The 20946-nt window shown below is 44.6% G+C and overlaps 1 protein-coding gene and 1 pseudogene across 2 annotated transcripts; both read left to right on the top strand.

The window, feature by feature from the left end:
• Positions 1–4159: 4159 nt before the first annotated feature.
• SALL4 (spalt like transcription factor 4) lies at positions 4160–20828 on the top strand. Of its 2 annotated transcripts, none has more exons than XM_063111255.1 (4): positions 4160–4289; positions 13956–14987; positions 17093–17373; positions 20409–20828. In XM_063111255.1, exons 1-4 carry the CDS (start codon positions 4160–4162, stop codon positions 20826–20828), a joined length of 1863 nt encoding a protein of 620 aa, XP_062967325.1. The 2 variants fall into 2 exon arrangements, with proteins under 2 accessions (XP_062967325.1, XP_062967316.1); XM_063111246.1 differs by having other exon boundaries at positions 13956–16304.
• On the top strand, positions 18526–18809 carry LOC134388318 (large ribosomal subunit protein eL43-like; annotated as a pseudogene).
• Positions 20829–20946: the final 118 nt, after the last annotated feature.

Raw genomic sequence — 20946 nt, 5'->3', positions numbered from 1 at the left:
ACAAAATTAACAAATTTATCATATCATAGAGTTATCCATTATTTTTGTTTTTGTGGCAAGAGCAACTCAAATCTATTCATTTATCCAGATCCATTTCATCTTACGAAACTGGAACTCCATACCCATTTGACAACAACTCCCACTCCCCCATCGTTGAGCCCCTAGAAACCACCATTCTATTTTTTGTCTCTATTTATTTGACGACTCTTGGTCTTGGTACCTCATACAAGTGGAACCATATAGTATTTGTCCTTTTGTGACTGGCTTATTTCACATAACATGTCTCCAAGGTCCATCTATATATGCATATTGTAGCGCACATCAGAATTCCCTTCCTTTTTAAGGCTGAGTAATATTCCACTGTATGTATATACCACATTTTGTTTATGAATTCATCTGTTGGTGGACACTTAGGTTGCATCCAACTCTTAGCTATTGTGAATAATGCTGCTACGAATGTGACTATACAAATACCTCTTCCAGTCCCTACTTTCAATTCTTTTGGGTATTTTCCCAGAAGTAGAATTGCTGGATCATCTGATAATTCTATTTTTAATTTTTCGAGGAATTGCCATACTGTTTTCTACAGTGGCTGCACCGTTTTACATTCCCATCAACCATTGCCTTTAACACTTTATTTTATACTCAGGTCCCCAAAGTCATTCACCATTGATGCATTCACTCATTATTTATTGTGACTTCTGTGCTCCATTACTGTGGCTAAGTGCTAGGGGCACAGTGGTGAAGAGGTCTGCCCTCGTGGAGCCTGCAGTGTGAAAGACAAGCAATTAACAGATATATGATTAAATCTGTCATGCATTTTTGACTATGTTCTAATAGGTAAGAACTGGCTTCTTGAAGATCAACACTAATTTGGATGAGGGAAGGCTGGCTTTAGGAAGGGAAATTTGAACTGAGACTGGAAGCTTAGGAATGGGTCAGGTGAAGACAGGCAAGGAGTGGAAGGCAAGAAGGTTCCCTGCAGAAAGGAGTGGAGGTGGGGTGTTGCGGGTAGAGTTATAAGATCTGCCTCCCACTGAGACTTGTACCCTTTAACTAGAAAGTTACGGAATTCATGATTCATTGTGCATCTGTTAGCACTCACAGCGTGTTGATGGGAGCTACGAGCGTCAGTTTCCCCATCAACAAAATAGGAATGAGAAACGAATTTAATGAAGATGAAATGAGATTATGCATCCCAAATCTCCTTATGAACAGTAAATCCTCAGTGTTCATAGACTGCCGAAAAATATACCAAGAGACACATTTTTCGAAAATTCCTGCCTGGCACAAACATTGAAAATGATTGGATTATATAAACAAAGTCTATTGTCATTCTTTACTGTGATTATTTTTTCTTTTCTAACTCTGGTCCCACGCAGGTCTTTTGGTTGCTTCAGGAATAACTTTCGATTAGGGACTTGCCTTCTGCTCCTACACCCTCCGTTCATCCTCTGCTTTTCTTTTTTTTTTTTTTAAAGATGACCGGTAAGGGGATCTCAACCCTTGGCTTGGTGTTGTCAGCACCACGCTCAGCCAGTGAGCAAACCGGCCATCCCTATATAGGATCCGAACCCGTGGCCTTGGTGTTATCAGCACCACACTCTACCGAGTGAGCCACGGGCCGGCCTCATCCTCTGCTTTTCTAGGGTTTTCCTTCATTTTCAGCCTACTAGCTCCCAGCTACAGCTCTTAAATTGGAGGTAAAATCAAAACATGGACTGTGTCCTTCTTTTCTTGGTATGACATTCGTAGAATGTTTCCATTTGAGGGGAACTTCTTGACATTATCTGTTGGAGTGATTTCCACAGACCCTAGATTTTTCCAGGACAGTTTTAATTTAACATATGTTTACTGCACCCCAACTTTTCTTATTTAGATATCTTGTCTGTATTGAGCTATAGCTGGGTGACAGGTATTGAGATGTGATAGGAAGAATTTTTGAGTCAGACTTAGGTGGTCAGTTCCTCAGCCACTTCCTAATTAAGTCACTTCATGTCTTTAAGCCTCAGTTTCCTCATTTTCAAAATGGAGAAAACAGTAGTGCCAACTTCTCTGGGAAGATAAAACAAGACAGTGTGCATTTAATGCAATCTGCGGCACATACTAGGGGCTAGATCAATTATTATTACTATCACTTGGAGATTCAAGTGGCATAATTTTATCTTGTTCTAAGCAGAAATAGCTAACATATTTTAACTATCCCCTACTAAAATAAATAAATAAATAAATAAATAAATAATATCTTAAATGAAATTTTCCTTAAACCACTAATATTTTTTGAACTGTAAATCTACAGTGCATTCATTGAGGTTTGTAAGTTACATCTCCTGCCACACTACCTTACACAGAAAAGGTGTTGGGAATATCAGTAGATTAGTTGGGAAGGCAGGTGTTAATTGGCTTTTTTACTCAGTATCAGAATTCTAAACTGCTCCCACATATTATTAAACCAAATTCTTACTTTTCCAACCCAACTCTTGTCTGTAATTCTATCTACTTACTTGCTTTAGGTGATGTACATGAAACAATGCAAAACATTTTTCAAACAGAGACTCCAAAACTGGAGGTTAACTTTCCTTCAATAAGTTTTTATTGATGGCCATGAATATCAAAAAGATGATCAAGCTGATTTATTATCTGCCTTAGGTTGTCCAAATACCCAGGTGAACACATTTATGAGCCCAGCATATTTTGCTTGCATTCCTGATGAGCTTACCAGCAGCTCTTCCAAGCTAGGAACCAGAGCAATAACTAATCAAGAAAATGCAATGCACAAATGTGGAGGAAGGGGTTATGTTTGCACAGTCCCTTACAATGAAGTAAATGCCAAATAAGGACGCATGCCCAGAGGCGTCATGGAAACACCAATCAAAGACTTAGAAGGCTGAAGATTTCATCATTCATTCAACATTTATTGAGCATTTACGTTGTGCCAGGCAGTTGGCTGAATTAAATATGTAGAGATTTACGGTATAAATGTATATACATATATCATACACACACAACGCACAACTTTATAAAATTCCGGGCATTCTGGTATTAGAACGATACCATCACTTTAAACTATGCATCTTTTCTGTAATAAAGTCTGTACTGAAAAAAAAAATCGAACCATGATTAGTAACACCCAGTTACTCTGACAGTGCCCATTGCTATTTCACTGGAGATGTAAGAATATTGCCTCACTAATAAAATATGATGTTATCTGACATTTATGGCTTGTGGGGAAAAAAAGCAATTGCTTGCTGTTTCGATAGTATCTCTGACTATGCTTGTTTTTAATCTGCCTTTTCTATATTCAGTAGCCAGTCATTTTAAAGTTAACAAAGAATCAAGGTTTCCATCGTAATAACAAACCAATTCTTGTGAATAGGAATCCTGGGGGGCTATTATTCAGCATTTAAAGGAGGTAAATCACGGTGAGGGGTAATCTGAAATTTTGGAAGTTGGAAGCTCACTTTAAGAGTTGGAATGGGTGGAAAAGCTGAATAAACCACCATTCAGTATTCTTCGGTCATCTCGCAACTCAATTTACACATTTCAATCGAAAAGATGGGAGGAGGCACGGGTAGCATCTCTGGTTATTTATTTATTTACTTAGTAGATGCAAAATTTGAATCAAAATATTCCATCGGGAAAAGATCTCCCTTTCCGGCTGGTATATATTAACCTTACAAAAGTAATATTGGAGCATACTACCAAACACGTCGGTTCGAAAACTTTTACGTACGCTCCTAGTTATTAATAAGTACACACTTTTTCTCCCCTTTTTCTTTTCCTCTCCAAGGACTCAGATAGTTGGAGCAAGGATGGGTCCCCCTCTGATTTCGTCCACAGCCCAGCCAATCTGAGCCCGGATGCTAATTAGCTGCGCTCCCCTGATGAACACGCCTTTGTCACATGTAGGGCCGGACTACAAAGCCCAGAATGCCTCGCCCCTCCCTGATCAATGAGGGCTTATTTAAATGATCTCTGAGGTCTTGGACCCAGGCCAATCAGCTGTCAGGGCTCATGATAAATCGCAATGCATTATTGATAATAATAATTACTGGGACATGCGCGTTCCGGCCAAAGGGGGGTAAATTTCCCAACTCCAGGAATTTGTGGCGGAGAGGGCAAATAACCGCGGCTCTCCCGGCGCCCCGATGCTCGCACCATGTCGAGGCGCAAGCAGGCGAAACCCCAGCACATCAACTCGGAGGAGGACCAGGGCGAGCAGCAGCCGCAGCAGCCGACCCCGGAGTTTGCAGATGCGGCCCCAGCGGCGCTGGCGGCGGGGGAGCCGGGTGAGCGGGGCCGGGGCGCCCGCCCGGGGAAGGGAGTTCGCCGGACGTTCGCGGGACCCTCGAGGGCGCGGGCTTCCAGCGCAAATTCTGGAACCGAGATCTGGGGGCTCAGTTCCAGGGAGGAGAGACAGCCTCATACCCACACCCTCCACCCTTCCAAATTTTACACTTTTTTTTACTTCTCTCCTCTTGTGTAAGTTTCACCCCCAGCTCTCTCCCCTCTTATTGTGAAATTGACCCCCACCCACTCCTGTGTCCCCTTCACTCCTCCTGAAAGCTTCCCTTCTCCTTGTCCTCTGCTCCTCTCTTAATTGGTTCCGCTCCCCTCACTACTAGTAACCCCCCCACCCCTTGTAATTTAGTTTCCCCCTCCCTTCCTGGCGCCTCTTTTGAAAGAAAGAGACCTCGGGGACCCCCCACCCTCTCCACCACTCCTTGGGGGCTTTCTTTGGAGGCGGGAGGAGGGGCGCACCCCTGGAAGGCCCCCCGGAGGAGGGCGATCTTTTGCACGCGCCCCTCTCGGGCCAAGTGGGGGGAGGGGGCGCGACCTCTCCCCACCCCCAGGAGCCGGGGTGTGGGCCACCCGCGCTGCGGAGGAGACTGAAGGGCCAGAAGAGCTGGAGGAGAAGGGCACGACATTTCTCTTTCTTAGACATTTATTTTTTCGGTTTTCGCCTTCCCTCCCCGGGCTACGCCGCCTGCCGATCTTCGCCCTAACCTTTCGGGGCCTGACCTCCAGCCATCTTTGATTCCTGACTTCCTAAAAATAGCCGCGGCCCGCCCGAGGGGTGCGCGCCCCCTGGGGCCGGGGTGGCGGGCGCGCGGCAGCCCCGCCGGGGTGCGCCGGCCTCGCCTTCTGCAGGGCTGTGCTGGGGCGCCCTCTCCTCCAAAATGCGCGCCCCAGGGGTGCAAGGGGAGAGGTCGGGCCAGGGCTGGGCGGTCGCAGCTCGGACAGGCGCTGGGGCTGAGCCGGCCACGCGTCCGCGGCGAGCGCCTGCGGGGTCGGGAGGGTCCGGGGCCCCGGCGCGGCGGGGAGCGGCGGGGCGCACTGCGCTCCTCCTCGGTCAGCGAAAGGAGGAGCGTTTAGGAACGAGTCCATTTCCCACTATCTCCTCTCCGTCCCGGCCCGCCAAATTGTCGCCTGATAAAGTTTTTAGCGTCCGCGTGGGGGGAGGGGGCATTTTTCACCTCTTCTCCGGCCTCCCCTCCCCACCTTCTTTCTAATTTCCCGGCAGACGAGGGGTGTGCGCTGCAACGCCGCACTACTCCGACGCCCGGGTTTTTTCGGAGAAAAGACGGTCGCAACTTGTTGGCCACCGTACCCTCCCCTTTTTGTCGGGGTGGGAATTCCCAAATTTATTATAGCTTCATGAAATTCCCGTTCTCCACCCCCCCAAAATAACTTTTCCAGGGCATATCAAAAAGATCGGCTTGACCGAGGGGGCGGCTGTTTTCGGGACGTGTGACGGTCAGGGCAGCGCACGCCCGCGGTCCCCACAACTGGGTGGACTCTCTTTGTGCCTTGGTTGGGGGTGGGGGGAGCCAGGAAAGGCTTCGCCGCCTGGCCCACCTGGAACAAAAGGGTTAACCCTCGGCCCGCCCGCTTCCTCCGGAGGGGAGGGGCGAGCTCCTGGCTCTGACCCCTCCCCTGGTCCTGCTCTGACCTCCCCTTCCCCTTTCATTTTGGGTGGGCGCTCAAGTGGGGCTTTTGGTGGTCTTTGGCATCTTTACGGGGGGGCTTGTTACAGGAGGACTTCTGAAATTAACGCTGGTTGGAGTTTGAAATCGGTTAACCTGAGCTGGGCTAGGCTCTCGGGCCTGGCTGCGCTCCCAGCGCGGTTAGGGAGGGGGGTTCACTATTGATCACCCGGGTTGGAAAGGACAGCCCAGCCGGGTTGAGCGTGGGCGCCCCCTGGAGGCCCAGCCTGAAGCCGGGCCCTTTGCTGGGAGGCGGGTCCCATCGCAGGTACTGGCTCACACCTGGTGGGTGGGACAGGTTGCGGGGGCGGCGAATGCAGGGTTCTGGCTGGGCGGATGATGGGCGCCCCTGGGGGTGCTTGACAGTTGCCTGCAGGATCGCAGTCAGTGTCCGCTATTCTTTGCCAAGTCTTTGGAATTCTCGGAAAGAATCCCTCGATCTTAGAGTGTGTTTGCAAAGCCCCCGGTTGCCTCCTTGGGACAGAAGGTAGTTTTCCCAAGCGGTACGTTTTTAATGGCTGCATTTTGGCTGTTTTCAGTTGATCAACCAGAATATATATGATAGGTATAATTTAAAAAAGTAATATTGGGCTGGTTCTTATTTTGTAAAGCCACTTGAGAATGCAGGTTTGGAGGAGGAGAATGAAGTCTGGTGATCAATTAGCAGATCAAAAAATCTGCAGGTGGTCGGGGGACTAACACTACATACAGAAAATTAGCATTTTCTCAAAAGAGTTTCAAATGCCCTTTGTGATAAACTGCATTACAACCATCAACGATTAAGATTCCCAAATTTCAATAACTTCTAGACCCTGTTTCTCGACTAAAATGATTTACTCTGGGTTTAAGGATTCTGGCATTAGTAGTTAACGTTTCAGGCCACCTTTCTATGGGCTGACTTCGTCTGGGTTTCCGAAAGCGAGAAGGCTACAATTTGCCCACAGTCCCTTTTTGTTCATTAAAAATGCATTGTAAAGTGCATTTCCTCACCCTAAGAATGTAGTGTACACTCCAGCGCACAAGTGAAGGATACTTTGTCATTCGTGCTCTTGTTAGCAAGCTCTTTCATGGGCAGGGGTGTGGAACCATCTTGGGAAGCAGCAGATACAGTTAGCACTTCGTCTTTTTAAATGTAACTTGTCAGGTTGGTGCCTGGGAAGTCAGGTTTTTTGGTAAGGTTTTAGGGTGAGAGCTGCAGTCCAGTCTGGTTGTATGACTTTCAGCTGTGTAACCTTGAGGACAATTTGATTTTTCTGTTCTTTTGGCTCCTTCCTGTTTATACAGCGGAGATAAAAACATCCTGTGTGTCCATTTTGGCCATAAGAAGGCCTACTGTGTGTTGCGAATGTGATCAGTAATTAATTTTGTTCAAAATAACAGCATGTTTTCATTTTTACCTTTTGTGTCAAGATGGTATTGCGCTGCCAATTGAGATAATTCTGCAGAAACAGTAGCTTTACTATGTGCCAGCCACCAGGCCTGGGACAAGTACATTATCTTTATTTCTCACAACCAAAGTTACCAAAGTCATGTTTTTACTCATTTTAGAGTAAATTACAGCTCCTGGTTGAAATGACTTGTCCTGCTTAATTTTAGCCTTGCCCTGAGTCCACAGGGCTGTGTTTGTTATGATCTCAGAGCAGTTGGTGTTGTGATCGGATTTTCTTTGATTCCTTAAATGAGAGAGCCATGTATAGTGTTTGTTTGGTTGGATTTGGTGATCTTCCCGCCCTTTTAATTTTTGAGATGTGCCTTTGCAAGCTTTAGATTAAGAGGTCCTGGGGAAGCAAGTTGGAAATCTGTGCTTGTATTTGGTTGGTTTCTCTGGGGCTTAGTGCCCTGGAAAAAAATGACAGGGAAAAGAGTTCATAGAAGTTCCCTTTTCCATCACCCTTAACCTATTGTACTTTTGATTATTATAAAAAACACCTAAACATTTTTTAAAGCCTTTAAATACAGACCAGAACTGCTTAGTCAGTCAACGCCACCGTTTTTTTTTTCCCCCAACAAATTTCGTGTCTGTGTAAGGCTTTGTTCTAGGGGCTGTAGAGCAACAAAAGCCCCTACCCTCATAGAGTTTACAAATGTGCTTGAAAGATAAGCTCCAGTTGAGGTAAAGTGGGGCACATCTCTATAACTTTGATAGCAAAGAAAGATCACGCACCTTAGCAGCTATAAAGCCTTCCTTGATCCTTTTACTCTTTTTTCCTTTTGAGCAGAGTTCCTGAATTTTGGTCCAAGACTCTGAAACTTCCTTTTTTTTCTTAGATCTTAATTAAGTAGAGACTTAATTTCGCAGCAGATCTTCTTATTCGCCATCTACGAATTGAGTTAAAGGCTTTTTACTTAAGTGTTGAAATTAAACTGGTAAAAGGGCACTTTCTTTCCACTGGCTCAATACTTAGGGACATAGTTCCCTTTTGTTTTTTGGTAAGCAGTTACCCTGGGGGGGGTGGAGGAGGGTAGAGATATTGTGGGCTTTAGATAATCTACTCATTGTAGTTCTTTTAATACAGGAATGAAAAAAAAAAGATTGAGTCATAATGCTTTTATCAAGATATACAGGTTTTATTTTAAGCGTTTTTAGAGTCTCCAGAATTTGATTGGCCCCTATAGATGAACTTTCTTTCTATACAATAGTAAGAGTATTTTCTATCCATTTGGCAGTGATTGAATCTAAGACCCCTGCTGGGTTTACTGCATTCTTCCAACTTATTGGATAACTAGATGCTGAGAGATAACATTCCTAAAATTCGGGGTGGGGGTGGGGCAGAGGGATGGAAGAACTAGTTGCCCTGTAATCCCTCTGAACTTTGCTTTTTTTCTTTTGGGTTAATTTAAGCATACCCAGCAATTGTTCATAACAGTCCTCTTACTCCTTGGCAAATAGGGTTTCAGTATTTGCCAATGGTGGTCTGGATGTAGAAGTATTTTTTTACTGCACAAGCAAACAGCTGCTGCTGTTTTAAGACTCAAGTGGGATGTTGCTGGTATTGCTTAGAAGCTACAGAAGAGGCAAGCTGAGCTTGTGTATACAGTGAAGGCAAGCTGGTATTCAGGCTGTAAATCACTTTTGGGAATTGTTGGATCCTTCTAGTACAGGGGAGCTCAACCTTTTTTTATTTTGTGCCATAGATCTCTTCTCAACATAATGTGTTTCAGTGCATAAAATACATAGAGTATGAGGAAATAAATTGCATTGAAATAGAGTTATCAAAAATGAAAACATTTGTGAGTTGTGCATCTTTATTCATACAATAAATAACAAGATCTAGCCAACCCATCAGGTAACCTCCAGTATTTCCAAGTCATGCAACAACATGACACCATAGAAAATGTCTGTGGTTTCTGTTGATGGCAGAAATCACAGCTTTTGCTAATACCACTGTGGTGTGTTTTTTCTTACACTCATAATTGAAAGAAATGTTAAATTTTAGCTCAGCTTAGTGAAAATATTTTTTTTTCATATTTTATGGGTCCTTGCTTATGGATGCCTGTTTTAGATCATGTATTTTCATTGAAAGGATATTGCCTCCAAAGGGATGAAAATTGTTTTTTGGAAGGGACAAAAAAATTGTCGATATCACAACGATTTGTGACCCTCCAAAGGACCACAATACATGATCATATACAATGTATTTGTGATATTAAAATTTCATGGAGGGGGCAATTAGGAAACAAATGCTAAAAGCCTCCACAGAAGGGTGAAATAGAAAAAAGTTAGAGAAACTCTGCTGTATGAGAAGCAATTATAAATTAGGCCACCCATTTCAGTGCCCTTAAAAGTATTTAAGAATCCAGTACCTGCTTGTCTATATTCTAGCTAGCTGTGTGTTACCTTGAGCCACTTAATTATTTCTGAGCCTTAGTTTCCACATCTGCAAAATGGGAACAAAGATGCTTGCTTTTGTGGCTATAAAGATAAAAGACTTAAGGTATAAGAGTCTGTTTTTGTCCTTGTTTGGGGAGGATGGTGGGAGTTGGGTAGCTTTGGCCCTTAAAAACTGGGATGGAGTTGTCAACATTTTTGCATGGCCTTTATTAGAGATTTCCAAAAGTAGAGTAGCTGAGACAGGGCAAATTAAAGAGACTGGCTTGACCTAGGAGATAGCTGTGTATTTGGGGGGACAGAGGGATAGACGGGGGGCTTTTGACACTAATTTAAAAAGAAGCCGTGGTAGAGAAGTGTGTACAGTTTAGAGTTCTCTCTTCCACCCCAGTCTCAGACCCACTCTCCAGGGCGTAGAGGCCAGCAACTGTTTCTCTTTTGTCATTTCAGACTTTCCACGTATGTGTGTATATCTGCGAACACAAATAGGAGTGCATTATGCATATACATCCTTTTATCTGCCCTTTTTTCCTCCTCTTGAAATAAATCTTGGGCAGTTGTCTTGTAGAGCAGCACATATAACGGAGCTCTACTTTATTTCTGTTGGCTACAAGTGTTCGCCTTTTCTGTACCCTAATTTATTGAACCAGAAACTTACTGACGGACCAGGGCACATCCATTTTTGTGGTTGCTGTTTGTTAATATGAGAAATGCTGCAATAAATATCCTTGTATTACAGAAAGTAAATTTTTTAAAAAGGAATTGCAGGGTCGAAGGAAAATTGCACAAAAAATTAAGATGTTGGCAGATTGCTCCCTGAAAAAGCTGTATCCATTCATTCCGTACCTACCTATAACAGTTTTTAAAAATTTCACTTTTTAGAGTGCTTGACACATAATTACCAAATTTGCTTTTCCAGAAAGATTGTACCACTTAATGCCCCCATAAGCACCCTATTAAAATCATACAGATATATACTATCTGGGAATTGATGAGCATTTTTAACTTGACTCTGGAAAAGGACTGAATCGGAGCAGTCTTGAGGCCTTAAGAAAGGAGGTTTTGTGCTATGCCTGCCTACTGGAACTTGTCCTGGAAGTTGCAGAGGTACATCACTTCAGGCCACTTTTAGCACGACTTCAGGAAGGCCAAGAATAAGATAGTAAGGAGTGTACTATTCCCACCCGACTAACCAGCCCGACCTCCCAGGCTTTTCCTGTCTGTTTAGGATTTCTGTGAGAGGAAAGAAAGTTACAGTCTTAACCAACTGAGAAACATGAAGGAAGAATACACACGAAGGGGGTTCAGTTAGAGGGTCTGGGCATTGCATGCCTGAGTTTTAATATTAGCTCTTTAATATTAGTTCACTACATGTGTTACCTCAGGCAAGTTAATGTCCTCCGAGCCTCAGTTTCCCCCTCTATTAAATAGGATAATAGTCTCTGCCTCATAGAGTCGTTAATAAGACATTATTTAGAATCACACTTGGTACATACATAGTAAGTGCTCAAAAGTTTTGTCACTAATTTTTTTTTCCCCCCAAAAGATGGACTGGTAAGGGGATCTTAACCCTTGACTTGGTGTTGTCAGCACCACACTCTCCCAAATGAGCTAACTGGCCATCCCTATATAGGGATCTGAACCCATGGCCTTGGTGTTAACAACATCACACTCTCCCAAGTGAGTCACGGGCTGGCCCTTGTTACTAATTTTTATTTTATAATTTTTATTTTTTTGACAGCTGGCCAGCATGGGTATTGAACTCTGGACCTTGTTTGTTATCAGCACCATACTGTAACCAACTGATGTCACTTAATTTTTCACTGTGTTGTCTTTGACGAGTCACATGACCTCAGAGTCTCAGTTTTTGTCACCTGTAAATGGGGCTGATATTTAATAGAATTGAATGACTATAGTATGGAGCGTCTAGGCATTCCTAGTCTGGACTGCAGGAAGATACTGGGCTCTTCTTTTCACCATTGGATCTCTGACCCCTACCTTGCACACAGTAGGAGGTGAGAAGTGTTGTTGAATGACTTAGGCATTAAATGACAGTCATTGCGCTCAGCAGTCCTCGTTGAATTAATTGGTTTACTAAATCCAGACATTTGTCCTATGAGGTTGTCGTGTTGTGATTATACGTGTTCAATAAGCATTCTCAGGGAAGGCCCATTGTATAAAACCTGGTACCCCAGCAGGCCAGACCTTCTTAGGACCACTGTACACACCTTGCAAAACATCATGTTATTTCCAGTCTTAAATTAATAAGGATGAAGTCAATTTATTAAGGCCGTGCTTCAAGATCAGTCCCTCCTCCATACTGTTGGTGGCCCCTTCAAACAAAAGCCCATGGCTTTCAGAAGTGTAATCACCCAGGAAATTGAGATAAAGTATGTTAGTTTGCTAACATAAAAAGTAATAATTCATTTAATTAAAAGTGGTGTGGACCTTTTCTCCATGCATTTGTACATTTCAAACATAGGTTTTATTTTACAAAAAAATGTTCATATTTTACATACTGTTCTGCAACTTATTTCCTTCACCTAACTTTTATGACATACAGAAATGCAGCATAAGTTTTGCACTATGGCTAGATGAAAGTTTACTCTTTGGCTGCTGTAAACATTTCTGCAAAAAGAAAATCCCTGGATATTTGTATACTTGTGCAATATCTGTGTGGTTTAGATTCATAGGTCCAGAGTTGTTGGGTCCGAGGTGTGCCCAGGTCTTTGTCCTGAGGCCCCAAGACTCCAATGACTAGTTAGTAGTGGGCATACATAAGGATAGCAGGGAGGTAAGAACAATGACTAGAGACACTATGCTTTCAGGCTGCTTATTCCCAGGACTCAGGTGGCAGGCTAAAGCACAGTCCCAGGACAGGAGTTAGAATGTGTAGGCTGGTACTAACCCTAAAAGTGAATAGTTGTAAAAGAAATCCGTGGGCCAATTATTTTTAGCAACATAACTTTTCTCAAAATGGGACTGTGTTTGTTTTTTGTGTATTTGACTTCAGAGAAAAGGAACTATAGTTATAACAGTACCAAAGTTGTAAGTGGGGAACGTTAAAAATCCATCATTCCCGTTTCTGTTCTCCTATTCTTATATTTTGGCTTATTTTTCTTTTTAATGTCCTAAGTATTAAGACATTTTCAATGTGTTTTTCATAATCTGGAAGGTCAATGAAGTCTTTTTCTTTGGGCAAATTGTTTCTAGACATTATAGTCTTTTTTTCAATGTGTTTTCCCATTTATGAATATATCCTAGGAATATCTTCTCAGTCTTCCTATCTAAATTCATCTAGTGTGCTCTTCTTCATATTTCAGGTAAATTTAGTTACTGCCATCATGATTGTTGGCACCTGTAAACTTTTATTGTCCCTGGTAGGTAGCTGATCATTACATTGAATGAGTGATTTGCTGCAGTTTCACTTTCCATGGGCCCAGAAGGGAGATCAGCAGCTATGATTTGAGCAGGTTTGTAATGTCCTTTTCATTGACTGCATGAAATCCATTTGCCTTTGCAAGCTAGCTCTGAGTGGGATACAGAGGGTTTGGATGGGGATCATTTTAATAAATCATACGCATTTTCTAGGGCTGCTGTAACAAACTGGATGGTTTCAAATAACAAAAATTTACCATCACACAGTTCTAGAGGCCAGACATCTAAAATTTAGCTGTGTCAGCAGTGTTGGTTCCTTCTAGAGGCTGTGAGAGGATCTAATTTGTTATCTCCTGTTGGCTTCCAGAAATCCTTAGCTTATAGCCACCTAACTCCATCTCTGCCTTGTCATCACATGACCTTTATTTATTCTTTGTGTGTCTCTGTCTCAAATCTCCCTTTCCTTTCTCTTATAAAATAATGCCAAGCATTGGATTTAGGGCTCAACCTAATTACATTTGCAAAGACCCTGTCCAAATAAGATCAAATGCACGAGGAGGGTGGGGGTTAGGACTCGGCCATATCTTTTGGGGGACACAATTCAACCTACAGCATAAGTGGTTAGTTCATTCATACTCTTCAGATGACTTTATTTCCCTTACACAGTCTTCTGCCTGTTAGAACACAGATAATGAAGACCTGTCACATTGTGAAATCCTTTTTCGGGGGCAGAGTTCTTAGCTTTCTCTCTCTCGTCACAGGTGCTCCAATGAACCCCCTGGGGAATGGCAGTGAAGCAAGCGGGGATGAAGTGGCAGTAAAGAGGCTTCGTCAGGAGGAGACTCACATCTGTGAGAAATGCTGTGCAGAGTTCTTCAGCATCTCTGAGTTCTTAGAACATAAGAAAAATTGCACTAAAAATCCACCTGTCCTCATCATGAATGACAGCGAGGGGCCAGTGCCTTCGGAAGACTTCTCTGGAGCTGTACTGAGCCACCGGCCACCCAGTCCGAGCAGTAAGGACAGTCACAGGGAGAATGGTGGCAGCTCAGGGGACATGAAGGAGAAGCCGGGTGTGGAGTCTGTCATGTACTTAAAGACAGAGACCGCCCCACCACCCACAGCCCAGGACATAAGCTATTTACCCAAAAGCAAAGTGGCCAACACTAATGTGACTCTTCAGGCACTACGGGGCACCAAGGTGGCGGTGAATCAGCGGAGCAGTGATGCGCTACCGGCCCCTGTGCCTGGTGCCAACAGTATCCCGTGGGTCCTGGAGCAGATCCTGTGTCTGCAGCAGCAGCAGCTACAACAGATCCAGCTCACTGAACAGATCCGCATCCAGGTGAACATGTGGGCCTCCCATGCCCTCCATTCTGGTGTGTCCAGCGTGGCAGGGGCCGAGACCCTGAAGACCTTAGGCAGCCACATGTCCCAGCAGGTTTCTGCGGCTGTGGCTTTGCTCAGCCAGAAGGCTGGAAGCCAAGGTCTGTCTCTGGATGCCTTGAAACAAGCCAAGCTACCTCACACTAGCATCCCTTCCACTGCTAGCTCTTTGTCTCCAGGGCTGTCACCCTTTGCCCTGAAGCCAGATGGGGGAAGGGTGCTGCCCCCGAACGTCATGTCTCGCTTCCCGAGTGCTTTGCTCCCTCAGGCCCCAGGCTCCGTGCTCTTCCAGAGCCCTTTCTCCACTGTGGCGTTAGATCCATCCAAGAAAGGGAAAGGGAAGCCACCAAACGTCTCCGCGGTGGATGTCAAACCCAAAGACGAGGCCATCCTCTACAAGCACAAGTGTAAGTACTGTAGCAAGGTATTCGGGACTGATAGCTCCTTGCAGATCCACCTCCGCTCCCACACTGGAGAGAGACCCTTCGTGTGCTCTGTCTGTGGTCATCGCTTCACCACCAAGGGCAACCTCAAGGTGCACTTTCACCGACATCCCCAGGTGAAGGCAAACCCCCAGATGTTTGCTGAGTTCCAGGACAAAATGGCCGCAGGCAATGGCATCCCCTATTCACTCTCGGTACCTGTCCCTGTAGATGAATCGAGTGTCTCTTTAGACAGCAAACCTGTCCTTGTAACAGGGACCCCCTCCATAGGGCTACCTCAGAATCTCTCTTCAGGGACTAACCCCAAGGACCTCATGGGTGGTCCGTTGCCCAGTGACCTGCAGCCTGGGCCTTCTCTGGAAAGTGAGGGTGGACTCACACTACCTGGGGTGGGGCCAAACCATAATTCCCCAAGGGTTAGTGGCTTCCATGGGAGAGGGACCCCCGAGCCAGGGTCAGAGACCCTGAAATTGCAGCAGCTGGTGGAGAACATTGACAAAGCCACCACCGACCCCAACGAATGTGTTGTTTGCCACCGAGTCTTAAGCTGCCAAAGCTCCCTCAAAATGCATTACCGCACCCACACAGGGGAGAGACCGTTCCCGTGTAAGATCTGTGGCCGTGCTTTTTCTACCAAAGGGAACCTGAAGACGCACCTCGGGGTTCACCGAACCAACACGTCCATAAAGACGCAGCATTCGTGTCCCATCTGCCAGAAGAAGTTTACCAATGCAGTCATGCTGCAGCAGCATATCCGGATGCACATGGGTGGTCAGATCCCCAACACGCCCCTGCCGGAGAATCCCTGTGACTTTACGGGCCCTGAGCCAATGACGGTCGGTGAGAATGGCAGTAGAGGTGCCATCTGCCATGAGGATGTTGTGGAAAGCATCGATGTTGACGAGATCAGCTCCCAGGATGCCCCCAGTAGCTCCTCAAAGGTCCCTGCACCTCCTCCCAGGATCCTCTCAGCATCGCCCACTCTAGGGTTCCCCATGATGACTTCCCTAGATGTCCCAGGAAAAATGGGTCTTGCTACTTCTGGTCTGCAGCAGCAGAGCAGCCGAGAAAATGGTTCAGTGGAGAGCGACGGCCTGACCAACGACTCATCCTCACTGATGGGAGACCAGGAGTATCAGAGCCGAAGTCCAGATGCCGTGGAAACCACGTCCTTCCAGGCACTCTCCCCGGCCAATAGCCAAGCAGAAAGCATCAAGTCAAAGTCTCCCGAAGCCAGGGGCAAAGCAGAGAGCTCCGAGAACAGCCGCACTGAGATGGAAGGTGATAGAGCTTTGGATTTAACTTATGTCCATTTTGGGCTCAAAGTCGTCAAAAAGGAACTTGGGTTGAACTTTACAAATGGAGAGTATGATCTGAAGCAGCTCCTCTATAGGGCAATTAGCTTTTCTTTTCTGTATTTCTGGGTAGAGGGAAATAATAATTACCTCTATCCTAGTAAGAACCATGCTTTTTATTTATGATGGGTAATGCAAATGGGGTATGAACAGCATACTTTTTGTTGGTTTTAATTTTGTCTTTGAGCCCCATGGGGACGCAGGGGTAACCTTACATAAATTCCAATACAAGTATGTTTGCGGAAGTGGGTGCTATTTCTTGAGTCTTGAGATCCCACTCCTTAATGTAATGTTTACAAATTAATCACTCTTGAGGGGAGAAAGACTAACCTGTTTTAAATGCATGTATCAATTCTGGGGTGCCTGTTGATGTCATTAATAGTAAAATAGCAGGACAGCTGCATCATAGAATCGAAGAAAAATGGTGTCTGGCAGTACATAAAAGGCAGAAATTCGAACTTCAATTACATGTGTTCCTGTGTTGCCCATACCTTAATACAAACCAAAATGGTAAATTTTCCGAAATGTTTTGAGTCTTTATTCTTTGTGCAGATAAACAATTGAAAGGAAGCTGCTTTTGAGGTGTAAATTTCCTGAAAGCCATCTCTAGTCTCTTAAACAAGTGGGCAGTTGTCAAAGTTCTTTTTTGGTTTGAAGAATGAGTTAAGTGCTGGATGATAACTATTTGGGTTTCTTTTCCCCTCCACATACTAGGTCGGAGCAGTCTCCCATCTACATTTATCCGAGCCCAGCCAACGTATGTCAAAGTTGAAGTTCCTGGTACATTCCTTGGACCCTCGGCCATGTCCCCTGGCATGACACCTTTGTTAGCAGCCCAGCCTCGCAGACAGGCCAAGCAGCACGGCTGCACGCGGTGTGGGAAGAACTTCTCGTCTGCTAGTGCCCTTCAGATTCACGAGCGGACTCACACCGGAGAGAAGCCTTTTGTGTGCAATATATGTGGGCGAGCTTTTACCACCAAGGGCAACTTGAAGGTGGGTTTCTTTAGGCTTCCAGCAGGGCAAGGGTCTGGGTTGCTAATCATTGTGATCCATGATGAATTCTTCTATTAAGATCAAATGGAATATACAGTTATATCTCATAGCTGGCTCTTGAAAAAATTTTTAAAGAAGTATATTTTCTCACATTGCAGTATCTCAAATTGGGATGCTTCTTACAGTGAGTGGGATAAGAAAGCATTGTGTCTATAACTGATAATGGCTTTTTCTAATCTTAGTGGCACATAAAGCAATGATACATTCTACAAGTGATGCTATACGGGAGCAGGACGTGGTAAGTCCAGCCTGGGTACTATTCCCTCCAGTTGGAGGAGACTGATTTCTTTGAACAATAGTTAAGTAGAGGTATGAAATAAAGTCTGGAACCAGAGATGGTATTTGTCATATGTTGTAATGAACATATGACATTTTGATTATTTATGGTCTGGCATATGCTTTTCCAGACTTGATGACCATGCTAGTTGGTTTTTGTTTGTCTGAGCTGCTAAGTTGCGATAAATACCTGGAGTTAAATGTGTGTATGATACAATACCAGTGGAGTTTTTTTTTTAAAAAGCCCCTAGGTTATCAGCCAAACTTTAAAAAACTCAGCAGCTGGGTCCTTCCAGAGGGTGGTCTATATTGCTGTCATTACTGTTAAGATAAGTTGTTTCCACCTAAGATTTCATCAGGGAGGAGTCTCCCATGTAAGGGTTGGAAGCAGCCAGCATGAGAATGCAGGATGGGGAAGGGGCTTGGCTTTTCCTCCTGGCCCTATCTCCAGTTTGCTGTGTGACCCTTGAGCAAGGTGAATCCCTCTGCATCTCCCTCCCTAATGGCTAGACTAATTGAATTCTTTGTAGTTAGAATATAAAGGTTTAAACTTCAAGTTGAAGTTGACCTAGAAGACTCATTTTATTTATTTATTTATTTTTTTAAAAGATGACCGGTAAGGGGATCTTAACCCTTGACTTGGTGTTGTCAGCACCACACTCAGCCAGTGAGCGAACCGGCCATCCCTATATAGGATCCGAACCCGTGGCCTTGGTGTTATCAGCACCACACGCTCCCGAGTGAGCCACGGGCAGGCCCTAGAAGACTCATTTTAAAATTTAAACTCTCTGGGCTCAGACCTAAGTTCGCCACCACATGGCAAAACACACCAAGAAGGTCGGGATCACTGGGAAATATGGGACACACTATGGTGCCTCCCTTCTTCAGTGGAAAACTGAAGAAAATTGAAATTGGCCAGCACGCCAGGTATGCTTGCTCCTTTTGTGGCTAAACCAAGAAGAAGAGATGAGCCATGGTGATCTGTCACTGTGGTTACTGCATAAAAACACTAGCCAGTGGTGCCTGGACCTACAACACCACTTCTGCAGTCACAGAAAAAATCTGCCATCAGAAGACTGAAGGAATTGAAAGACCAGTAGAAGCTCTACCATTTGAGACATCACTAGCCTATAATAAATGAGTTAATTTACATTAAAAATACAAGAGTAGTAAAATTTAAAAATACTTATTACAAAAGCCATCTATATTAATTTTTTAAATCTAGTTGGCAGAAACATGGGAGGATCACAAAGTAACTTAATCTGTAATATTGACTTCCAGAAATATAAAGCTTAATGAGTTCACAGGCCCTGGGTGAACATCTGAATATGAGGCTTTGGGCAGGTAATTGGCAGTGCCTCGGTGTTTCAGGCTTGGGAGTGGTGGTGGTGGTGATGATAACCTCTGGGTTGTCCTGGAGATTAAGTGAGTTGTGCTAGTGAAGTGTTTCAGATCGTGCCCTGAACATCATTGAGTGCTGTTTAAGTTTAGCCTTATTGCAGTGATTAACAGCTTGTTATAGTGATTAACAACAAGTCTCTTCTATTCTTAAAGAAAAGGATTTTAAAAGGATTTAAAAACTCGAAGGACAGTCAGCAAAATAATCGAAGAAACAGCCAAGTTGAAGAAGCAACAAGTAGCAAGCCGTAAGGTCTCTTCATCAGTAGAACAGATCTTGCCTTGCCTATCACCCGAGGTTAAATAGCATCCACTTCCCACTCTGGCCATCTGCACCTTTCCCAAGGTTTATTTTCCCGTTAGCAATGATTACAGTCATTGATGTGCTATATATTTAGATGTCAGCTCCATCAAGGCCAGATCTGATTTGTTCAAAAATTACTTTTTTAATTTAAATTTTTATTCAAATAATTGTAGATTCACATGTGATGAGCAGTTATAGGGACATCTTTGTCAGGTTTCTTGGCCTGGCTTTCCTCATTGGTAGTATTTTGCAAACCGCACAACCAGGATATTGACATTGATACAATCTACTTATCTTGTTCAGATTTTCCCATTTTACTTGAGCTCAGGTATGTATGTGTTAAGTTCTGTACAGTTTATTACCTATGTAGGTTTGTGTATTCAAAGGTTTTAACACTAGCACTTGGAATAATGCCTGGCACACAGTAGGTGTTCCCATAAATGCACAGGTAAACAGTGGGGCGAGACAGTTGGAGAATTTAAGCCCCACCTTGCTTACTCTAGGCAGAAATGTTGGCCACATGTTGCCACATCATCTGATTTCTTTTTCCAAGAGACCAGATATCTGGGTCTTTAATTTATGAAGTCTTTTTGTTGTTTTGGTGGCTGACTAGTGCAGGGAACTGAACCTTTGACCTTGGTGTTACAAGGTCACACTCTCAGCAACTGAGCTAAGTGGGCAGGCCATGAAATCTAATTTCTTTTTTTCTTTTTTTTTTGACCGGTAAGGGGATCGCAACCCTCAGCATGGTGTGGTCCGCACCACACTCAGCCAGTGAGCGCACCAGCCATCCCTATATAGGATCCGAACCTGCGGCCTTGGTGCTCCCAGCGCCGCACTCTCCCGAGTGAGCCCCGGGTCCGGCCCTAATTTCTAAATATAAAGTGTGCAAATACACTGTTTGGGTAGGACGAAACCCACATGCAGACTGGTTTTGGCTTGCCAACAGGCACTGGCATCTCTGTTTTGATGAAACCTTTCTGTCCTGTTCTCTTAGGTTCACTATATGACGCACGGGGCGAATAACAACTCAGCTCGCCGTGGGAGGAAGCTGGCCATCGAGAACACCATGGCACTGTTAGGTACGGACGGCAAGAGAGTCTCAGAAATGTTTCCCAAGGAAATCCTGGCCCCTTCGGTGAACATGGACCCTGTTGTGTGGAACCAGTACACCAGCATGCTCAATGGCGGTCTGGCCATGAAGACAAATGAAATTTCTGTGATCCAGAGCGGTGGTATCCCACCCCTCCCGGTTTCCCTGGGCGCCAGCTCTGTTGTGAGTAATGCCACTGTCTCCAAGATGGATGGCTCCCAGTCAGGTCTCAGTGCTGATGGGGAGAAACCAGGTGCTACTGACAGTGTCCCCAAACACCAGTTCCCCCACTTCCTGGAAGAAAACAAGATTGCGGTCAGCTAAGCTAAAGGAGAACTTGCAAGGAAGGAGATATGCAGACAGAGTGCTTTTTATCTTTTGTTTTGTTTTTCTTAAAGAACCCATCTCCTCCTCCTGTTTTCTTTTTTCTTACTGATATGCA

The sequence above is a fragment of the Cynocephalus volans genome, chromosome 1, assembly GCF_027409185.1.
Source record: "Cynocephalus volans isolate mCynVol1 chromosome 1, mCynVol1.pri, whole genome shotgun sequence".
Classification (NCBI taxonomy): Eukaryota; Metazoa; Chordata; class Mammalia; order Dermoptera; family Cynocephalidae; genus Cynocephalus; species Cynocephalus volans.
This window is presented reverse-complemented; position numbering and strand designations above follow the sequence as displayed.

Excerpts from the sequence above, each read along its gene's own strand:
- SALL4 (XM_063111246.1), top strand. The coding sequence starts at position 4,160 with ATGTCGAGGCGCAAGCAGGCGAAACCCCAGCACATCAACTCGGAGGAG. Across the intron at positions 4,290-13,955 it reads GCTGGCGGCGGGGGAGCCGG|GTGCTCCAATGAACCCCCTG; the intron begins GTGAGCGGGGCC and ends CTCTCGTCACAG. Across the intron at positions 16,305-17,092 it reads CAGCCGCACTGAGATGGAAG|GTCGGAGCAGTCTCCCATCT; the intron begins GTGATAGAGCTT and ends TCCACATACTAG.